At 40.0% G+C, this 22,930-nt stretch overlaps 4 protein-coding genes across 5 annotated transcripts; 3 read left to right on the top strand and 1 right to left on the bottom strand.

Annotated features, from left to right (window-relative positions):
• Window positions 1–3,296: 3,296 nt before the first annotated feature.
• msx3 (muscle segment homeobox 3) lies at window positions 3,297–5,670 on the top strand. Its single transcript, XM_088385152.1, has 2 exons — window positions 3,297–3,785; window positions 4,448–5,670. The coding sequence occupies exons 1-2, from the start codon at window positions 3,428–3,430 to the stop codon at window positions 4,852–4,854; spliced, it is 765 nt and encodes a 254-aa protein (XP_088241278.1). The 5' UTR covers window positions 3,297–3,427; the 3' UTR covers window positions 4,855–5,670.
• Window positions 5,671–5,775: 105 nt separating this feature from the next.
• znf511 (zinc finger protein 511) lies at window positions 5,776–8,241 on the bottom strand. 2 transcript variants are annotated; one of them, XM_088385151.1, is made up of 7 exons: window positions 7,999–8,241; window positions 7,857–7,933; window positions 7,093–7,294; window positions 6,806–6,930; window positions 6,206–6,252; window positions 6,028–6,121; window positions 5,776–5,916 (listed from the first exon to the last, which is right to left on the bottom strand). In XM_088385151.1, exons 1-7 carry the CDS (start codon window positions 8,143–8,145, stop codon window positions 5,844–5,846), a joined length of 765 nt encoding a protein of 254 aa, XP_088241277.1. In that variant the 5' UTR covers window positions 8,146–8,241; the 3' UTR covers window positions 5,776–5,843. The 2 variants fall into 2 exon arrangements, with proteins under 2 accessions (XP_088241277.1, XP_088241276.1); XM_088385150.1 differs by having other exon boundaries at window positions 6,028–6,252; window positions 7,999–8,240.
• A 486-nt stretch (window positions 8,242–8,727) lies between these two features.
• adam8a (ADAM metallopeptidase domain 8a) lies at window positions 8,728–17,539 on the top strand. Its single transcript, XM_088385149.1, has 25 exons — window positions 8,728–8,883; window positions 8,984–9,081; window positions 9,164–9,237; window positions 9,316–9,394; window positions 10,320–10,396; window positions 10,744–10,948; window positions 11,276–11,353; window positions 11,453–11,521; window positions 12,026–12,195; window positions 12,269–12,350; window positions 12,848–12,990; window positions 13,082–13,259; window positions 13,341–13,430; window positions 13,544–13,739; window positions 13,924–14,005; window positions 14,086–14,263; window positions 14,331–14,417; window positions 14,496–14,580; window positions 14,944–15,052; window positions 15,139–15,337; window positions 16,009–16,056; window positions 16,159–16,215; window positions 16,412–16,462; window positions 16,535–16,615; window positions 16,776–17,539. The coding sequence occupies exons 1-25, from the start codon at window positions 8,838–8,840 to the stop codon at window positions 16,818–16,820; spliced, it is 2,607 nt and encodes an 868-aa protein (XP_088241275.1). The 5' UTR covers window positions 8,728–8,837; the 3' UTR covers window positions 16,821–17,539.
• Window positions 17,540–17,796: 257 nt separating this feature from the next.
• spef1 (sperm flagellar and cilia associated 1) lies at window positions 17,797–22,134 on the top strand. The gene is made up of 7 exons (XM_088384944.1): window positions 17,797–18,026; window positions 18,506–18,617; window positions 19,160–19,307; window positions 19,376–19,421; window positions 20,413–20,497; window positions 20,927–21,032; window positions 21,385–22,134. The coding sequence occupies exons 1-7, from the start codon at window positions 17,918–17,920 to the stop codon at window positions 21,520–21,522; spliced, it is 744 nt and encodes a 247-aa protein (XP_088241070.1). The 5' UTR covers window positions 17,797–17,917; the 3' UTR covers window positions 21,523–22,134.
• The last annotated feature ends 796 nt before the right edge of the window (window positions 22,135–22,930 follow it).

The following is a 22,930-nucleotide window of genomic DNA, read 5'->3' as shown; positions in this document are numbered from 1 at the left end:
GCCGCTCACCTGTCAGCACTTTCCCTGGCAGCTGAATCATGCTAACATACAGAGGCTACATGAAAAGCACTTAATCAATCAACAATCCATCAGGTAATTACAAAAAGTATCAGCGTATCATCTATCACCTTTGTCCGAGTAAGTCCTTCTCAAAAACCTCCTGAAATTCATTCGACTGCTGCAATTTCTCAAATCTTTTGGTCAGGCTGTTTGTTGGTTGCCAAAAATCAAATGATCATGAAGAATCTGTCAGATTGGATTGTATTTTAATAACTATTAAGTTGCCGTCCAAAGACAACATGACACAAGTTGAGATATACGCGAAGCTGAAAATAAATCCTGCTTCATGATGGCGACTTGCTAAAATAGTCACATTAGTTAGACAACACAGTGAAAGTCAAAGATAGATAGCAACTTGAGTGACCTACATGGCAAAACATGAAACAACTCATCAAGGTTGACATGCTGGAGCAGTTCCCTTGACAACTCTGATCAGATAAGAAGGACCTCGAGCCCTCAACATCATCTTGGCATGACTGAGCAAGTACAGTATTATTTCAGTAATTACTCTAGTCAATAATTGCTTAAATAAACAGTTTTTTTTATTGAAATAGTCGAGGAAAGAATGTATCCAAACTTCCTTTCTGACAAGCCAGTGTTGGCACTCACATACGAACAAGATAATATTCGACTATGCTTACTTTTAAAGACATTACAGTCTCACCACAAAACTCCCCTGCAGTGTGTCTTGTGTGTAAATGTTTATGCCGGATGACTCTGCACCCTCCTAAAGTTTGCGCAGGAGGAGCATGCCAAGTCTCATGAAAGGGGAAGAGATTTTTTTTTTTTTAATGAAATAAAGCCGGCTCTAACATGTTTGGGTTGGGAGGAAAACCACACTTATCTCATTAAACAATTCTTGCCTTTGGCGAGTAGCAGCACTCGCAAAAATGAGCGCAACTTTGTCCAAATTTACCAAACGTAATTCTAAAGTGTTCATATTTACAAGCCAAGATGACAGACGTGGAGAAAATTATTCAATAATGACTTTTCAGGAATGTAGTGGTGAGAGTGCTAAGAATAACTACATACGTATACTACGTTTAAAATAAACAAAACAAGCCCACACAGCAAACCCGGATCCTTTTTCAAAGAGTGGGAATCAAAGCCAAAAGTTGCTACATTCACATTAAGTAGGGTGGAATGTAATGTTGAACACTAAATTACAGGCACTGAAATGTTGTCTGGTTACTCAGCAATCTATCAGTCACGCACACACACACACAGAGAAAGAGCGAGGGTGGGAGGGATGAGGGGGCGGCGGGTAGCTACGAAAAAGGGGGGTAGACATGGAGCAGACAGGCGCCAGTCACAGCAGGATCAAAGCGAGAAAAGTACCTCAGGGAAAGAAACGGTTAACTCCGTTTAACCAATTGTCCCACAGATAGTCACTAGTTGTCCAAAAAAAAAAAAAAAACGGTTCCCAGAGGGGGAGAAAAAAAAAACGTATTAGGTTTCTCCAAAAATGATTTGACCTGATTTGAAGTGCTGCAAAACAAGACTCAATTGGACGGGCCTCTTTAATGGGGCCTCTTCAACTTGATTTGGGGTTTGACTGTCTGTCCAGGGGACAAAGAACACAATGGGTTGAAATACAGCCAATACGCAGCCATAGATAATTTGATTACCACTAGGCCAAGAGGCAGAAAGTTTACAGTGATTCCACTCTATTAAAGTACTGTAAAGAAGACAGATTTTTTAAATTCCTGCCTTAATAAAACACATTGATGAACATACCTGCATACATTCAAACAACCGTTTAGATAACCATTATAAATTATCACAGCAGTTTTCTATGACACCAGTGACACCGGTTTTTCCAGAAGGGAACAATAGCGTTCGACTTGTTTTTCCAGGACCTTTTTTTAATTTTTATTTAATAACAATTGTTTGTAAACTGCCGTGAAGATTAAATATGACATGCAAATTAGCGCAGCTGTACTGACCTTTGGTGACCCTGACAGAACGTGGTCATAATTCCTTTTTGTGTAAAATGGCATTATCGGAGCCTTTGGGGTAAAAATACAAGCAAACAGTTGTTGTGAAGATGCAATTTCGCAATCACCAAGAGCACGACCCTCTCAGTCATATTTTGGTTTGGAAACAAAACTTCTATTCTGAGGGCCCAACCAATGATTTCCTGTACGCATCCATCAAAGTGTTTTCATTTCAATGTGTTTACTCGAAAGCCACAACCCGGTTGTGACGTCATTCTGGGTTTTTTCTGGAAAAGACTCATATTTCATCAGAAAATGGCGGTATCTGAACTGGAACGCAGCCCATCATGGCTGCACATTAACTAGCGGTCACATTCAAGTCATTGCTCTACACTGTTATTTAAAATGGTCGGGCTGTGATAATAAGCATAATATGGAATAAGATTACTGCCGTTCTATGTGTAGTTAGCTAAATTAGCTCTGAACCATTTCCACTATGTTGTGTGTAGGCTGGATGGTGATAGCTGCAAATGTTAATCTTATTAGTGTGTGTTCTTCTCATTCAGCCAGTTGTTGTCCAATACTGACTTAATTGATATGGACAGCAAAAGGGTATTTAGAAGTAGTATGGTATGGATCATTACTATTCAGATATTAAGCAGCTTTTATGATTGGAATTTGCAAAGGCCAAAAATTGCTTACTGGAGCTTGGTGCACATAATATACCAATACCTAAACTAGTGGTGTTCAAACTATAGTGCGCGGGCCGTTTGCTGACATTGTCCTTTGTTGACATTGTACACAATTTACACTGGGTTGGTTTGCATCGCTTTACCGACACTGGTGATTTTATTGTCGAGTGATAAATAAATTAAGACTGAATAGCGACGATACCAAAGTGGTCCTTGCATCATTGGATTTTTCTGTAGTCCTTGGAAGAAAAAGATTTAACACCCCTGAGCTAAAAGATTCAGCACAAGAGAGTAAAATGCAGAATATAAAATGACTAAGATACAGTAAGGAATGCCAAATAACAGGGGGCCAAGAGAGCAAAATGCTGAATGTAAAATGACTAAGATACAGTAAGGAATGCCAAAATAACAGGGGGCCAACCCTGTTGGAATGTTCAAGGGTGCAAGAGTGCAAGCTATATGACATTTTTAGGGTCTCAAATTAAGCCCGTGGTTGGACTTGTGCATCACATCCTCGTCATGAGGATGGTGGCCCTATCAGAGATAGCCTGGGTGGAGTCACGGAGGTCTATGACAGAAGAAAGCGTGCGGTATGGTAAGTTGGGAAAGCACTTGACTGCGTGAGGAGTTGGTGCGCGGTCCTTGCATTAAAAAAAAAAAAAAAAAAAAAAAAAAACATAATTACTGGGGTTAAGACAAGCAAACAACGACGTGGAACGCGGAGGGACATATGGTTGTATGGCACCTCAGCTGTGCGTCATGAATCCTGCGCAGGGATCGCCACCTTCGGCCGCACCGGGGGACACGTCCACGGAGGAGCGCGCCTCCGGGGGCTCCGCATCAGAGCAGCTCAACTCATCACCTGTCGCCAGGTGTAAAAACAAAAGTGTGGATCTGCCTTTCAGCGTGGAGTCACTCATGTCGGACCGTACGCAGGCTAGAAATCAACAATCCTCGGAGCCCAGCGCGCGGGTTGTAGAAGAGGACACGGGGCGCATTTCGCCGGTGGAACTTAATCGGTTCAAAACCGAGAATGTGGATATCAACGACAAGGAGAGCAGCCCCTGGGTGCAGTCTTCCTATGCATCACCTCCCAGTGAGTCTAAGCATTTAATTATTTACTATGTCTGAAAATAGAAATATATCTATCTGCAATCATTTCAAGGGTGGAGATCGGGGGCTTACAAGTGAGTCTGTAAGACTTCGATTTGAGTAAGGTTGTGCACCCACAGATTAAATCTGGGAATACATAAAATAAACAGCATCCTGATTTAAAAAAAATGTATTTCATAAATCCTAAAGCGTCTTCGTGTAGTGGTTTATTAACGAATGAATGACTATTTTAAAGCGCTGTATTTGAAAAATCATGTATTTTTTTGTTTTAATTAACCGAGCCTCAAGTTACACCGGACTGAAAGTATTACTTTAATATAACACTATTGAAATGTTACCGCAGTGTGATGTGTGTGTAATATTTTTAGCCACTCGCATTACTAAATAGAGATCGAAATATTTGAAATATCTTTTATTATCATGCTTGGCAGTGCTACACACCGCGGCAAACTACAAAACACAATGAAGTAAACAAACGTTATCTCAGTGCCAATTATAATAATTAGCTATTATTTCATTGTAATGAAATGGTGCAGGTGTTGCTAGAATTTTAGTTAAGTGTCTACTGAGTGTAAATATCTCGTTTTTCCACTGCAACTTCCTGATGAAATGATGAGATAGTTCATGTTTTTTGTGTCCTCGCAGGACTCCCCAGCCCGAGCCACTGCAACCTGCGCAAACACAAGAACAACAGGAAACCCCGAACTCCGTTCACGAGCACTCAGCTGCTGTCCCTGGAGAGAAAGTTCCGCCAGAAACAGTACCTGTCCATCGCCGAGAGAGCAGAGTTTTCCAATTCCCTCAGCCTCACAGAGACACAAGTGAAGATCTGGTTTCAGAACCGCAGGGCCAAGGCTAAGAGACTGCAGGAGGCCGAGCTGGAGAAACTCAAGCTGGCCGCCAAGCCGCTCCTGCCAGCCTTCGCCTTCCCCTTCCCCCTGAGCGCACCCATGGGCGCACCGACCCTTTACGGAGCTGTGCACAGCCCGCGGCCCGCCTTACCGGTTCCGAGACTATTTGGTGGACCCTATGGGATGTACTACTTGTCTTAACAACGCATTGCATTGGACACTATGCGTGTACGAGCGTGTGCGCTCTGCCTTAAAATGACCTCTATGCCACAAGGCAACAAAAGTCAAATCTGATAAAGACATTTATGTGAGAATATTTATTTACTTGGGAAAAAAATCGCATAAAATTGTTAATAAATATACAAACAGTTAAATAGTTGTTATAGTAGGCCTTAATCATTTTACACTTGACTGGTTAATCAAAAATGGACATTTTGGCAGTGCAGTAAAAAAGAACAAATTGCACAACTTTTAAAATTCCAGGTGTTTTCTATCAAAATTCTATTTCTTGAAAACAATATTTTTTAATAGCTAAGGTAAAAACGGGAAATTTAGACAATATTCTGATGTTGATCATTTGTTTTGGATTTACTTGTGTATTGATGTACAGAATTTAACGGGATTTACAAGCCAAAAATAATATTTCATGTGACCTTCCTAAAATTGTAATCCAAAGATATAATATTGTAAGACAGCCCAAGAACATTGCACAGAAGACGCAAGCGCTATATTAAGCAATAATTGTACTCAAATTTAAAACGGACGCTGAGCTTTCCACATTATGCCAAGTCAACATACCTTCCTTTAGCCCACAATAATAATCTTTACAACATTGACCTTTAAATTAAAATGTACTTCTAAGTTTCTTTTGTTTCTACTTTGCAGTCATTTGAAAAGCTCTTATTAGACAACAGCAGGCACCGTTTTTATCTGTAAATAAAAATTGATGACTTATTTTATACTCAAGAGTTATCAAGTGTATTTTATACTGAAAAAGCATTTTGGGGAAATTAAAGTCTATTACAAATATACTGAGGTTGGTTTGTTTTTTGTTTTAAAAAGTCCGTTTTGGAGACATGCAGTAAAAAATGTGCACGTCACACAAAAGACTGTCTGAACAAATGACGTGGGAAAACTATTTTATGTTATATGAAATAATAGAGTACATAATTGTGATTTCTCAAGATGTTTCATTTCCTCCTTCCTCTGTGACCTCTGAAGCCTCGAATGGAGCCATGACCAAAGCACACATTAGAAGGAACCCTAGGGGAAAAAAATTTAAGCAGGATTGTTCAACTTACAAAAGAATATTGAAGTGGAATTTGAATCCCATGTTGTACAGCTGTAGTTATAAAATGAAGCAGCCCCACTGACCTGTAGGAGTATCGGGGTTTCAGATGCTCATCGTTTGTGTTTTGACATGCTGCCATCTCCTCATGTGTGGTGTCTTTTTCAGTCAAGAGGGTCCCTGTCAAGGACACGGGCATCTCCATGGATTCCTCTTGATCTACCTGTTTAGCCTGCTCTTCACAAAGAACCTCACTCGCATTACCCACAACCTCCATTGCTATGTCCTGCTGCTGCTTTGTCTCTCCAGATCTAGCAAAAAAAAGTAAGGAAGTTTATCAGCAAAATCCAGTCAAGGGGATTCCCCCTAAAAGAAACAAAGGTTGCACATTATTTTGCTAAGTACAGTGCACGTAAGAAGCGGTTAATGTCACACATTTTTTTTTAACATGGTTTGAGTACAAGTTCTTATATAAAATAAGTCATTGTGATCATGCAAAGAATATTTTCAAAACAAATATCTGACTGTGCACCTCATTTAGCACATGTCCTTTGATAATATTTAAAAAGTCAACTCTTACCATTTTTCACTCAATTCTTAATTATTTCAAGGACTACTTACTTATACTTGTCATTTAATTCTATAAAGTAAATGTTCTTGAGTACAAGTTGATAGCCTACCCAACTCTGAATATCTGTATGAATTTTTAAAATAAAATAGCAAGTACGGCCCAAATAAAAATATACTTAAATTAGTTGTCAGTAACATGTCATTTGCAGAAAACTAGAAAAAAAAAAAAGACCCGAAAGTACATAAAGAACGTTGCTGCCATCTATTGAGCAAATTAAGTAAGTGCAGTCTCACCCTTTCTCTCTTTTGGCTTTGTCAAATCTGAAGTCTGGGGGGTACTTGTGAATTCGTATCAAGTGGTCCTTCCGGAGTGTGCTGGTCCTGAATTTGTGTTCACAGCCTTCCACCAAACACTGGTACTGTAAATCATGTGTGCCATGTAAAGCAGCTTTATGCAGACCAGATTATTATTTTTTTGCTCGTCTATCTTTTATGCTTGACATGCTGAGTGTCAAAACATTACAAGTATGACGGCATTTCTCCATCCGGGACCTCGAAGCTTTAATTCTCGTGTTTCATACCATGTCTTGCCGCTGTGCCAGGACCATGAAGACAGAGTCGTGCCACTCCTGAATGTGAATATCCAGGAGGCGAGCGGTGGGTAGTGAGCGCCGGCAGATGGAGCACACGTGTCTATGTAAAGAATTGTAGTGGTGCTCATACTCCTCTAAAGTACCGTGGACTGCGTTGCAGCCAGAGATGTGACAGGCAAACTCTGAAACGCTGGAGAAAGAACAAGACAAAAAGGTCTTGAACTTGCGAACCCCAGAAAATGAAGGTACTCAACATAAAAGTATTACTTGTTTTTACTATACAGCCTATATATATTTTAGATCCATTAATTTTTTATAACTCTTATCCTCAAAAGGTAGCTGAAGCTGATTTGGGATGAGAGATGGATACACCCTGTGCCTGAACTGGTCTTCAGCCAATTGCAAGATCTCCTTGACTTTTTAGGTGGTAAAACCAGGGACAGCAACAACATGGAGAATTATGAGCCACCAAACATTAATAAAAATTATGCAACAGATTTGGAGAGAAAAAAATGAGAAGTGTTTGACGCTCTCGGCTCCGAGACTGATTCAGGGTGACTATGTCTTGTGTCAACCTCAAACCAAAAAGCTGATAGTGTTGTTGCTGTTTTTAAATCTCTGTATAATCTGCAAAATATCAAGCAAGGTGTATTATTTCAGATGCCATCATGATTTTCCCCGCTTCTTTGGCCATTTTTGGGGAGAACAATCATTGCAGTACTTTTTAACTAACCACATGTGAGCTCTCACACCTGAGAGTTTGTTTGTCGTCGTCTGCCTCTGAAATATAAAGGTCTTGAAGATACATGTGTCTTTCAACGTCTCCATCCTGAAAATAGAATATCCATTGTATGAAATAAAACAGTACGGTATATTAGTTCAGGTTGTCATTACCTCAAATAGCTCGTGGTCTTTATGAAGATTGATGAGCTGAGGACTGAAGTTAAACGGGTTTTCCTCGTCTTGCAAAATGTCCTCAGTCGTGCAGTCTGCATTGTAGCGGTCCCCTAGCGAGGCTGGAAACGATGTTGGTTGCAACATGACGGTTTCTTAATGTACGTAGTCAAAAATGTTTTGAACTGTTTTGGTTGCTCCCGTCGCTGATTGATGACGTTGAAGTTCAAACCACCACCCTGCGACCAGCTTAAATCAATAATGTCGTACTGCAATTTGCCCCTGTTATTACCACAAAAAACTCATTCAATTCAAGCATTTAATGCATGTAAATATTTTTATAATTTTTTTTCAAGTGACACCGGACGTATATTCATTTAAGATTTTTTATCTATATGCAGTACACAGAAACGGCCAGCAGATAGCAGCAAACATGCTGCTCAATAACTTTGGTCAATTAATTTATTGCGTAATTCAATATTACACGATTACTACGCCCCATTAATGTGTCAGAATTCAGCCGTATCCATAATTCATTTTGTGTGATGATCACCCATTTTAAATTTGTTACGTTTCCCAGTGTTTTGGTTTTACAGCCAATTTGTAAAGTTTTGCCTAGAATGATGGATCGGTTCTAATTTTAACTCACACGGCGTTGTTCAAAATATAGATTTCTACAAAGTAAAGTTGGAAAACCATTTTTTGTAATCCTCTTGCGATTCCTACGCGTCAGAAGGGTCAGTTTGAGGAAATTACAACATAGAGGGGCGGAGAGACGCTCGTCTTCGGCATTTTCTCAGACCATTCCAGCTCACAATGACTGCGTCCGTCCAAGCAACATGACCCAGTTTCGATATTTGATATGGAGTTTCTTCTTGGTGTTGGGTATAACTTTTTTTTTCTTTTTCCTCCATATGTCTCGCTATGTATTTTCTTTTTTTTTTTTCTTTTTCTTTTTTGCTCATTGGAATATTCCTATTTGCAGGGAGCGTGTGGACTCTACCTCATGTGATGAAGTATCAAACAGTGACACCTCAGAAGCTAAATAATTTATCTCACATCAGTAATGTTGCCACCCATCAGGTAGGTCATCACTCACGCACACTCTTCAGCACAACCTCATTTTCCTCACTCATATACATGCAATATTGTGTGTGTTGTGTAGAAGTATCCCGATGTACTGCAGTACTCTGTGAGGATTGCAGGACAAAATTGCACACTGCACCTTGAGAAAAATAAGTAAGAGATATTGATATTTGTCCAGATTTGTGAACATACTTACATTTACTGATGTTTCAACCAACCCGATTATTTCAGGGAGCTTATCGGAGAAACCTTCTCTGTGACACATTATTCCGAGAAAGGAACCCAAATAACAGCAACGCCAGGTCTTGAGGTATGTGCTGTTTAATGAGGGTGTGTGTTTAGAATTTGAATTTGAATATGTTTTTAAAATAGACACAAAAGGAAGGAAGTATATCAGCGTAGGGTAAGGGTGGGGAAAGTTTTTCTTGTCGGGGACCATTTAAATTTTTCAGTCATTTTAATTTCACAGCCTATTCATGAATAATACTGTAAAGTTCAAATAAAGATTATATTATTGGAATTTGTGGGTAAAATAGTTTTGGGCTTTTGGCAGCCGGATCAAATTGTATCGCAGACCATGCATATATGGCCCACCAACCATAGGTTTCCTATCCCATTGGAGTGACCCAAAAAAGAAAAAAGAAAAAAAAGAAAAAGAAAATAAATATGAATAATATAGTCAGTTGTACATTTTACAGTTTTTTGACTGTTCTCTATTGGTTGTCCTTTGGGACCAACATTTTCCCACAGCCTTTAAGTTGTGACCCACTTTTATAGAATTCAAACGAAAAACTGTTTTTCAAAAATTGCCTTTGGAAACACGTGATTGCAAGTAATCATATATGTGCATTGTTCATTTTAGTGAACATAATATGTGTTTATGTAAAAACGAATGCATAAAAGTCAATTGTGGCCCGTATTGGTCAAGCACATGATATCCTGTGGCATCATACCCATACAAAATGTACTTTTCTCCAATTTGCTTCATATCCACCACCCAAGTGGTACATGATTTGACGTGTGAGCTGGGCACTTTGTGATTACTTAATGACACAGTTCCTTCCTCTAATTTTGGCATCTCGCACAGGAAGTTGATTGGCAATGCCAGTATGTACTGTATGTTCCTGATTTATCATTTCCCTCTCACTATGACTCATAAAGTGCAACACATCAAGATTGGCATTATGTTATGCTGTCATTGGATGTTCAAATCTGTCTTTTCCTGACATGTTCAGAATCACTGCTACTACCACGGGCATGTCGTGGGAGTCGACGACTCCTCTGCCAGCATGGAGCTGTGCTCAGGATTAAAGTAAGACACACACACACACACACACACTCCACTTCTTGTAATGTGATTGCAAAGAGGTTATTGCTACCAAAGCATGGCATGACAAATTTACTTAAAGTCATTATGGCTTGAGACTGCCCACCATGACTCATGTCCAGCATGTTAAATACAGACTCCACTACAGCCATTTCCTCAATTAGAATTAATAAGATCGAGTATGAGATCCAGATGTCTCAGTCTTCTTAAGATGCTTTTGTTGTATAGTTCATATTTTATATTAACAAGACTGAGAAACGAGACTTTTGTTTGACATTAGGGCAACGCTCGTCTCTCTGCATCATCTCTAAAGTTCCTCTTTCTCCCTACAGGGGGTTTGTACGCCTCCAGGATCAGACGTACCTGATAGAACCTTTGACCTCACAGCAGGCTGAAGTTCACACTGATAAAGGTCTTCATGCAATTTACAATTATAAACATCTGAGAAGGAAGAGAAGCTCCTGTTCCCATGGAAACACAACCATGTACTATGATCACGTATCGCATCCGTCTGGAGTGTTCAAGCTCAGTAGTCTGGTAAAGACACGCACAGCATGGACACAGACTGACAGGCACACACTATAAATATACTCCACTGGTCAAACCATGATCTAAACATTTTTTTATTAAATTCAAACTTTAGAGTGGGAATGTCCCATAACTGATATGATGTAGGTTTACAGTGCCTCTGCTGGTTGCAGACAAGTAGCACACCCAATTTTGCCTTGAGATGCAATTATTTAGTTCCACATATGTGAACACTACACTACTCACAGCCTGTCAAAAGTAACTTTATTTCCAACATCCTACTATATAGCTTGTTTAATGTTTTTTTTTTTCTTATAAAATATTGAACTTTCTCAGAGAAGCAGAGGCCAGACTAAAAACGGAGAACGAAAACCCAGAACTGTGGAGCTCGCTGTGGTGGTCGACAACACAGAGGTTTCATTCCTGTTTCTCATATCAATAAAATACTGTATTTGATTTTAATATGCATTCCCATATCGGGAAATTGTACTTATGTAAATGTTTTCCTTCCAGTACAAGAGATTTGGCAATAAAAGGACAGTGGAAGCCAGAGTGCTTGAAATAGCAAACAACGTTGACAGGGTACGTGCCTTTCACACAGACAAAAATAGTCACCACTGTGAAATAAGTTCATTCTAAAATTCACACAACTGTAGATTTTTTTTTTCCACGCAGTCTGGGAAATTTCCTGTGCATGCACTCACTGCATTTCCTTTGCGTCTGGATAGCAGAAATCGAGAAAAAAACGGTGCTAATACGACCTGTTCCTTTCAAATGATTAAAAGGAGAAGTTCTCTCACTTAAACTGTGAATCTTAACACTTAAGCAGAGGCGATTCACACATATCACACTTTGCAAGTTTGCATATTTTCCAACAATTGGGCCAATGTCTGTGACTCATCAGACAGGAGACCCAACACTGGTGGTCTGTGACAGGATTATAGCCCCAGTATGTCCTTGTTCATGTGGTTTGTAGTGTCGTGTCTGACTCACTCTTGAACTTTTCTCTATACATTATATTTACTTATCCATCTTATATACTTTCCCTTTGAATGTGCTCATGTGCATTCTGCTATTATGTTCCAGCTCTATCGTCCTGTGGGTGTCCGTGTGATGTTAGTAGGACTTGATATCTGGTCGTACAGAGATCAAATAGAGGTCAGTTCCAAACCTGAGCAGACGCTCAGCCGCTTTCTTGAGTGGCGCCAGCGGAACCTCCTGCCGAGGTTGAAGCATGACAACGCACAATTCATCACGTAAGACTCAGACGAAAACAGCTTACATCTGCTCTGACTCGAATGTGAAAAATGTTCTCTTTTTATTGTTTAGAGGGTTGGATTTCGAAGGCACCACGGTTGGTCTGGCCAACACAAATGCCATGTGCACTTCAAGCTCAGGAGCGGTAAATGAGGTTGGTGCTTTCTTTTCTTTCATGTGGTTGTAAAGAATGTCATGAATAGTTGTGCAATGGACTAAATGGGTTAGACTGCCTATTGATCAGAATAATGTGTTGAAGAGTTGTGCTAAAATGGAGATATGGATTTCCCATAACTGATGTCATGTTGTCCTTTAGACAGCAACTTACGAGGCAAGACTGACTCAACAGCACATTTGCTGGGTGCAGCCGAGTAGTCGAATTTTCTTCAAGATACGATCAATCGAGAAAAAAAGTTTCAACACATTTCGCTGTTACAAAAGAACTACCATGCTGAATATCAAATGATAGTTACTTCATGTAATTTTGTGAATATTCCTCTTCTTCTAAGTCTTCTAAATTGCCTCAACATTCAATCCCTAAATACACCTGACAGCTGTTTAGGCCTTCTAGAAGGATATTTTGTAAATGTGGGTGGTTGTCCTATTTCGTATGTTTCCACTTGTCTTAACACACCTTTACTGTGCACGCAGGATCATAACAATAACGCAATTGGAGTGTCCTCCACGATTGCCCACGAGATGGGTCACAACTTGGGCTTGTCTCATGATACAGAAAATTGCATCTGTGGTTCTCTGACATCAAAGAAAGGCTGCATTATGGCAGAGAGTGTCGGGTAAACTAATTTAAGCCTTAACTAAGCCTGATTTGACTCCTGTACTCTCCAAAACAATGAAAACATCAAGGCATCTTGAATGTTCCTTTAGTACCGTGCCTCCGGAGATGTTCAGCAGCTGCAGCAAGCAGCAGCTCAACAGGTTCCTGGAGGAGATCAACCCAGCTTGTCTGCTGGATACACCCTCAACTGGCCGTATTTATGGTGGGCCGGTGTGTGGCAATGCTTTCCTGGAGCCTGGCGAGGAGTGTGACTGTGGAACCGTAGAGGTACGCTGCGCTCATGCAAATATTTACAAGACCAAAGCTGAACAAGAAAGGTTGGATTGTAATATTCTGCTCACTTCCAAGGAATGCAAGAATCCCTGTTGCAACGCTACTAACTGCAAGCTTAGCGGAGGAGCCCAGTGTGCTGAGGGTGAATGCTGCCAGAACTGTCAAGTGCGTCATATACAATCTTTACGTGATACTCCACGTGCTACTCTGTAGCTGTGACCATTTACAGGCTCGTCAGTTGTGTGTAAATAATCACATTTGTCCATCACCATTTGCAGCTGAAAGCGTCAGGCAGCGTCTGTCGGCCGAAGACGGGGAACTGTGACTTGGCAGAACACTGCACTGGACTGTCTGCCTCCTGTCCTCCCGACGCCTACGCCCAGAACGGCCTGCCGTGCAACCGTGGGAAAGGATACTGCTACGACGGACAGTGTCCGTCGCGACAGCAACATTGCAAGAGATTATGGGGACCAGGTAAAACAAAGATTTTTTTTTTTCTGCATTGGCTCCCTGTGTTCAACCACAAATATATATATTTTTAATTCAGTTGGATTCTTTCTGTATTAGCGGTGAATGTGAAATGTTTGCAATATTTTAATTCTATCTTGTGAGTCCTCTTGTAACGGGATTGTTGAATCAACTTGTGCCTTCTTTATAGATGCGGAGGTATCTGCAGATGCTTGTTACTTCCAGCATGGAGGCTGCAGAAAGAGCCTGTTTCTGCGTCGATGTTTTGGCCCGTAGGTTTTCACACAGTGACATAAGATCTCAGTTTCTTTCTTGGTTTAGTGATGAATTGTTTCGTATTGTTTGGCTGCAGAGAGCAATCATGCGGCACACTTTTTTGTACGGGAGGATGGGAGTTCCCAGTGACATCTAGAAAGTCCTTTTACAAAGTAGGCAATGAAGAATGTAACGAGGCGACCATGAACCCAGAAGACAACTACCCTGCAGACCTGGGCATGGTGCCCACTGGTACAAAGTGTGGCAATAATATGGTAGATATAAATGTCGCTTTCGATTGTTGCTTACGTGAGCTAAAATGTGTCTTGATCCATCTTTAAGGTATGCTACAACCAAAAGTGTCATGACATCAGAAACATAAGAGCATATGGAACCGATGACTGCTCCGCCAAATGCAACAACCACGGGGTGAAAATCTTCACCACACACACATACACGCACACAATATTTGAAGCATCCCAAACTGATTGAATGGCTTTCCAACAGGTTTGTAACCATCAGAGCAAGTGTCACTGTGATCCTGGCTGGGCTCCACCTTTCTGTGATGTGCTGGAATCGGAGGTGTCGGAAGGTATAGTGCACATCATCTGATTTAATGTCATTAAATGCTCAGTGTATTTTTTCAAATAGCGGCCACGCCTTAAATTCTAGATGATGATTCATAATCAGATGCACAGTACACAAAAGTAGGTGAGCTTGATGAGAATATGCTTTACATGAGTCTTTGCCTTGTTTTTCTTTCGACACTTATTACTTGCAATGCATTCCACATGGAGTCAGATAACTGAGATCTTGTGATCAGATAGAAGCAGCGGTATTTATGTGATTTCATGGAATCCCCCTTCGTACGTACAGTAATGACATTAACGGACATTCACTGTTGCTTCCCTCAAGCAATGAATAGATATTGATAATAGAACACATGTGTTTACAGGAGGAGGACTGGGGCTTGTTGTGTCACTGGTTGTAAGCCTGCTTATATGCACGGCCCTTCTCATCGGCGGTTTTATGTGCTGCAGCCGGAAAAGACAACTTCCAAAGAGGTTTGACATTCAACTCTCTCGGCTATGACGGATCAATGAACCCTCGTGTCTTTTGATCTTAGTTGCTTTGTGTATTTGTTTTACAGAGGCCTCCAATCTACCTCAGGACAGACAAATCCTTTATTTCGATCGAGCAATGCACGGGGCAGCCCTCATCTTCGCTCCACAACCATTAGCCAGCCGACATTTGTGGAGTCTTCAGCCGCACAAGTGCGTAAACCGCTGTCCTCCTCCATGCCTGGACCATCGAATATGATGTTCAAGCCCTGCAGGACAGCTCCTGAGGTTTGTCGGTTGGATAGCTTTTGCATCTTCAAAATGTTTTAAAAGCTAACAAAGAACAAGAAGCTTTTCAAAGTTCATACTAAGAGGAACTCCTCTGAGGGAAATGGTCCCATCAGTATATTGGCATTGTTGACAAATACAGTCAATAAATAAAGCATTTTATACAGTGGACCCGAGAAATGCTAAACTAATTCATTCTCACAACATATCATGTGTGGTGATTGAATTTGTTCCCTCTGCTGCCAGCATAAAATCTGAATCTGTGCAGGTAATGATTTATGAAACATTTTCACTTTGCTAAAGGTCAAACAAATTTAAAGACAATTTAGAAACTGCATAATCAAACTAAAATATAGTTCAACTACTTTGTTTAGAAGACATCAAATGTAATTAAGGCGTCCTATTGATTCCAGTGGCAGCAACTAGTGCTAGAAATAGAATGCAGTCATATAGGCGTGTGTATGCTAGGAATATTTTTCATAGTTGTTGAGGTCCCAGACACAAGCCTTTATAATTGCCTCAGTTGCTTTGCCCCCCAAAGACCCATATTGTGTCTGGAACCTTCTATTTTCCAATCACTAAGCCAAGTCCATACAAAAGTCAACTCCATGCAGTGTGTCTATAAGGAAACACTCATCATCATTTTCTTTCCACTTCATTGTGTCCTACAGCCCACCAAAAAGAAACCAACTGTACCTCAGCCATCAAAGATCCAACAGGTAACGTGATCCAGACGTTGGAACAGAACCCCCACTAGAGCCAATCTTATCATCTTCATTGTTTGTTTTTACTTAAGCCGTGTAATGTTTTTTTTTTTTTAGGGTTTCAGGCCACACTTGCAACCACCAGCTGTGCCGAGCAAGCCGATTTACTCTGAGGTATATCAAATGGAATCAATTGTTATCAATTGTTATTGTACATGTATTTGTATTGAACAAAAAAAGGGCCTTCCCCACAATGTTCCTTCACTATGAGTCACTTCACTTCTGGGTCTAAGATAATCATAATCTATTAGAGGCGTGTCCCAAAATTTATTACAAGATTAGTCTCATATTGACTCGTGATTACTTCCAGGCAAGGCCACTACCTCCGTCCAGACCTTTACCACCACTTGCGTCCAAACCAGTAAGTCAGTAATTAATCACGCACTTTGACAATGTGTTTGTTGTTTTAATATAATCATCTGCCTTCCTGCAGTTCACAACGCCAAAACCTGTCACGCCTCCAGTAAAGCCAAAGCCCGCCGTTGTCCCTCCGCAGCTCCCTCACACTCAGCTGGTACGTATCGAAGCACAGCGCTGCTTCCCGAAATCTGCCACGCCTCATCTTGTCAGCGTCACAGCAATTTTTTGGGGGTCCTTTAAAATGCGTTGTGTACACATTTTAAGAGATTGTAATGAGAGAGGCTGATGATGTGTGCTTGTATTTATTTGTGTAGATTTCAGGGAGAGCTGCCCTGACTCCACTCAGCAGACCTAGATGACCAAGGGGAATCATTCCACTTTTGAAATCCTCAGACACTGATGCTCTTATCTCACCTACAAGGATTTAAAAAGAAAGAAAGAAAAGCTCTCAGGAGACGTTGGTGTGAGTTCATGCGAGGACGAGATCCAGCTGAAGGATCGACAACAAAAATAGACAAAAGTGTTTTTTTTTTTTCTTTAACGCCATGAGGATTACTGCCATCTGCCTTGCTTCCTTTTAAAACTGTGATTGACAGCACTTATGGCTCCGCCACCATGATGATGACGATGATATGTTTGAAGGGAAACGTCTCTCCTCGTTCTTGATCCTGAGATATGTGAACATTTTATGATTGCACTGCTGATGCTGTAACTTTGTAACATTGTTTTGGTACTAAGAGAAGTTTAGGGATTTTCAAATGTGGCACCAACGTGGGCACTTTAAAAAAATTTGTATGAAAGAACCCAGATTATATGACTTTGCCTTGAATCATTTTATAAGAATGTATGAATGTATGAATTTGTTCTTGACGCTTGTCTTTTTATCAGCACATATTGATTTTAACTTCTCAAGGGATTTTTTTAAAATTTGAATGTTCTATGCAGCAGTCATCATAACATTGTCCCCTTATAAATACAACAATAATAATCATGACTCATTTCTTACAACGAGGAATCAAACTTCAAACTGAGTTTCATTTATGTACATGCTTGTGTTTAAATAAAATTACAAACTTGATTTTTTTTTTTCCCGTTGCGTAATACCATAGCGACTCCCAGATACCATTGCTTTGTAGGACTGGCATTTGCCCTTTTTTGTTTGTGTATTGTTCTTTGGGGGAAATTTCTTTAAGTCACAGTAAGGAGAAACATAGAAGTTTCTCCTTTGCCTCATTAATAAGGTGAATTTAATTATAAACGTAAACCATGCATAAGACACACTATTAGCAAACAACGTAATAATGCACGTAGAATGACGTAAAATGCGCCTATTGCTTTCCGCTCTGGCCTTTTACGCTGCGTTGCTTAGCAACCACCGAAAACAACCAAGATAAATTGTCTGGTGCTTGAAATTGTCAAAATTAAATTCCTCAAGTAACAAAAACCCGGATAGCGAATGGAGCGAGAGTTAGACGAGGACGAGTTGCAGGATTTGTATGCGTGGATCGATAAAATTCGTCTTTCAAGACCTAAAAGAAACATCGCCAATGACTTCAGCGACGGAGGTACTTAAAACTAGGCTAAAGTTAAAACTAAGACATCAAATGAATCATGACGGATACCTGCGCAGTCTAAAGAAAGTCAATGTAAGAGCGTAATCGAAGATTCTGCTTTTATAAAGATAATAATTCTTATTTTTAATGACAATGACGGGCATACTAATGCAATTATTGATTTTGTATTGATTTACAAGAGACTGTGCAGGTGGACATAAATAATGATGTGGTCGGTATGTATTGTGCATGAGTTTAACGTGTGTTCTTATTCTTGATCATATTCTGTGGTTAGGATTTTAATTGTATAAATTTAGGCCTGTGCGTAAAACACTTACAGGCCATAAATATGTATTTAAAAAAATCTAAAATAGGTGTTACCTTGGTGTGTGCCCCATATGTACGCTGCTATGCAAACTAGTGTGCCATTTGTTGCCTCATAATGTCGTACGAGATCATATTTCATGCATGTATTTGCTTTCTGTCTGCAGTGATGGTGGCTGAGGTCGTGAAACATTTCTTCCCAAAGATGATCGACTTGCACAACTACACTTCTGCCAGCTCCACTCAGCAGAAGCTAAGCAACTGGAACCTCCTTAACAGGCGAGAGGCATCTCATGGTCCATGCATTCATTCATCAAATTTAAAAAAATATTTCCAGGCAAATGTTCTCGCAGGCTTGTACAGCCATCAGGATGTTTCCCACTCCTGAGTTAGATTGCGGAAGGAAAACTAATGGACTAGTAGCCAGCGAGTGTGTATCCCAAACACACTTGACTTGAGGGTTCCTGTGGTGTTTTTGTTTGGCCATGACCGAGGAACGCATTTACACAGAGTAAATATTTTTTACAGTATAGCTGATAAATATAGTTGCACTGATGGAATATTGGCACGAAGGGAATTCAGTATGTCTCGTGCCACCCAACCCACCACTCCCAGTAGACACGTCAACATATTCAGTGGCCAAACTTAGCTCAACTCTCTTCATCTGGGGGTGAGAACCAGTCCAAAAACTGTCCCGGACCATTTAAATGGCACGCAGCCAACCTTGAGGATCCCACCGGTGTTTATCATCACAACATGTAACGTCGGTACAATTGCAAACAGATGTGTATGCGTTATCGAGTGTCGTTTTGCATACACAGGAAAGTGTTCTCCAAGCTGAACTTCCACGTGCCTGAGAAGTCGGTGAAAAAGATTATACTGCGATCCGCGGGGGTGATCGAAAGTGTGCTGAGTGGCCTCAGGGAAAAGATAGATCAGAAGTTGGACCAGAAGGCACACACCATATCAGTATGTGATGTTGTAAGCCTACACACGTGTGTGCTATGTGTGTCACTAAATGTCTATTTTCAATGCAGGATTTGGAGTATTATGACACCAGGAACCCAGAGAAAACTCTCACAGGTAACCACATCCATGGTTCCTCCATTCTAATACAGTTCCTGTACTTTAAGAAACACAGATAAATAGTATAATTGCATAGAATGTAAAGGTTGCTGTAATATTAGTCTCTTTGTAGAGGATAAAGAATATATGCCTGTGAGTAGTGTTAAATTATCTGTCTATGAGTTGGTACACCATTTGTATAAAATAGCCATTGCTTAAAGTGTTGTAAAACAAGTATCCATGGTAACTGTGAGAACGTCAAAGGCAATTTCCATTATACGTTAGCAGGCTTTTATTAAGAGAATGTTGTTTGGTTGTTTTGAATGGAAATCGTGTCATTATCTAGTTTGATGGGTGTGGCATTAATTAGTTAGAAGCCTCTTTGTTCCAAGAATTTTTCACTATTTGCTCAACTGGTGTTTTTCAAAATTGCCACCATAAGTTTATGAGAACTGCATTTTACTACATTACGTTGTCAATTTAACTTTGACTAATGATTCACATTTACATGCTGATTCTAGACAATTTCTCGTTGATCCGCTTTGCTACCTGCCCTGTAACGGCATATCTTGCTATCGAGTGACCACACAAGCACATACACAATGAGCAAATGTCGCAACCTTTTGGGCGTCAGTCGCTGACACGGCTCTCTTCCAATTCTCACACCTCATCCGTCCCCGCCAAATAACCTTGTGAGCTGACCTCAGAGCCGCTCCTCTTTCCTCTCTTTCCCTCCACCCTGTGTGCTATCACAGAGAGACACAGTGCACACATCCTATTATCAGCAGATGGCCTTATCACTGAAAAATATCAGCATGGCACAACTTCAAGGCCTTCCCTCCCTTGTTCTGCTTATCCTCATAGTCCCCCCCCTCCCCACCTCACCCTATGTTTGTGCTCAGAAGATTTACTGGACTTCTTTGGGTGTCCAACAACAGCACTATTCAGCTCTTCAAAAAAGTCAACATGATTCTGGAGGGAGTGTCACGTTTTGTCCTTTTTGCTTCAGAGTTTAATCAGAGTGAGGCCAGATATCTGTCCGAGATCGTACGCGAGGAGGTGAAACGGGATGACAAGTTGAAAATGGAGACGAGGTAACAAAATAAAGCTTCCCATGAATACCTGACATCGACCAAATAAACAGAAAAATAAACTAGAATCATTTAGACAGAAATAACCTCATTGCATAAATATACACACCCTTAAGGTCAAACAAAAAACTCCATCTAGCAAAGAAAGATGGAAAAAAAGAATTATAGAAAAAATAGAACAGAAAAAAATATTTCTGTCACATGCTTGACATAGTAATAAATTCCATCAAATTGAACATTTTCCCTCTGAAATATTTCTGTTTACTTTTCAGTCGAATTACTTAGTCGCAGTTAATTTTCTCGGTGGAAAAGGGCTGACATGATTCATGTTTCTCTATTTTTATACCAAAAAACCTATACTTTTTAACAGGGTGTGTGGCTTTTTTGTGTATCCACTATGATTCAATTTACTCTTGCTCTTTAATGTTGCAGTAAACTACAACACACAGCTCAGTTTTATTCCAACTTGGACCCTGCTGTACGCCAAATGCTAAAGGAAAAAGAGCACGCAGCCATGGCTTTGCAGGAGACAGTGGAGGTATACACACACACACACGCACACCAATCTGGGAAACACATCGCTTTACTTCCCATTTTCATTCTTTGCTGGGAAAAAGCAGGTCATATAGACATTTTGCAGGTGTGTGTCCTGAGAGTGTAAGTGTGTGTGCGCACGCATATATGGTACAAGCTGTGTCAGCAGTGGTCAGTGAGTCAGTTTCACCTCAGCGGATATAACTCAATGTGTGACAACATCTGCATGTGAGGCAAGAGGCTACACAATGACACAAATGTGCAACACTTCCTCTTTTTTCATCACATCTCACTGATTTCCAGTCAATGCACTGCCTGTTGTTTTCTCACTTTTGTGTGTCTGTGTGCATGCGTAGATCCTGCAAATGAAGGTGAGCAAGTTGGAGGACCTGATTCAGCTAAAGGACATGCGGATAGATGATCTGAGGCACAAACTGGAGATGTGTACCTGTGTAAAAGGAAAATACACTGATTCTAAACCCAGCAGCATTTAAGCACTTTAAAGAAACTCTTATTATAATTGCAATCCACACTTTATAACGTAAAAAGCAAAAAATAATTCTATAAAATGTCCATGGTTTTTTTTGTTAGCGTCAATTAATCCCTCTACAAGACAAGAAGCAAGGTTCACATGTATTTCACAGTGAAACCAGGAATTTTTTCCCATTGGAAATATTAATAGGCCATTGTCCTCATACAAGTGTAAAAAGAAGTTCATTTCAAACGGCATAAGCCACCAAGTGACTGCTAATATTTACTTGTTGATTCTGGTTGAGAATTTTTGGAATATTAAAATAAAAAGCCCCAAAAAGAGAAAAATAAACACAAAAAGTCTTGTTTGTAAGGATAGGCTTAGAAATACACCAGCAACTTTATTCATAGTGTACATTTATCTAAGTGAAAGTATTAAGTGAGATTTACTGTATATTTGCTTTTATTATTTTTTTTCCTATTTCTGTAGAGTATTTAGTGTGCCTTTTTTTTTTTTTTAAATAATGAGGTTCTGTTCTGTGTGAAGCGGTAATGTGCTTGTTTTTTGTTTTAATTTTAAACTGCCATCCTTTGTTCTGCTTGTAATGTCCGACCACCCCGTGCTCAATAAATTGTCTAACCACTTTATTTTTCCAACGTGACTCCTTGAATAACGAATAGAACCATTTAGAAATGAGCTGTAAACACAATGACATGCAGTGTTAGGTTTACTGACAAGCACTGTCAGTTCCTCGCACATGTCTAAAAACGCAAAGACTTATTTATAAAGCAATTCCTGTTCCGTGTGAGTTTTGCTTCAAGATAGCACATTTTTTCACCAACGTTAACAGCTAAGATGAGGCTGATAGAAATAAGAAGACATAAATGCTGATTCAGCATCACTAGCCTGTCTTAGTCTAATGATAAAGCATTAGGTCATGTTGGAAAGCTGACACAAGTGGGTCAATTTTAGAACAGGATAGCTTGAAGACAAAAAAGTATGCAAGACTAAACTTTGAGAATAGTCTCCATCGTTATAATATTTCACAAGCAAAACATCTTGGCTATCTTGCAAATATAAACAACATAACTCAGATACTGGCAGCGTCCCATATTTGCGCAAGATCTTGTTACCAGGCACAATTTATGCGACCAATTGCCAAAGAAAGTAGACATACTGCCTAATTGTCATTCATTTTAATGAGAAATACGATTTGTAACAAGATCTTTGAATTGGGAAAGTGGTCAGGAACAAATCAAACTTGTAAGTTGAGGCCCCAGTGTTCTCAAAAATGCTCTGTAACAAGCATGATTTATGCAGAATGAAGTAAATGAGAGTCTTGTTGAAAAACAAGCTGAGTAAGGGGCAAAAAAATGCATGAAAGTCAGTAAATTATATATATATTTGAAAGGTGGTGTTTTAAGCATGAG

Source organism: Syngnathus floridae, chromosome 9, assembly GCF_059516105.1.
Source record: "Syngnathus floridae isolate MCC-2025c chromosome 9, RoL_Sflo_1.0, whole genome shotgun sequence".
Lineage (NCBI taxonomy): Eukaryota > Metazoa > Chordata > Actinopteri > Syngnathiformes > Syngnathidae > Syngnathus > Syngnathus floridae.
Note: the sequence above shows the minus strand (reverse complement) of the source record. Positions and strands in the feature narration are given on the sequence as shown.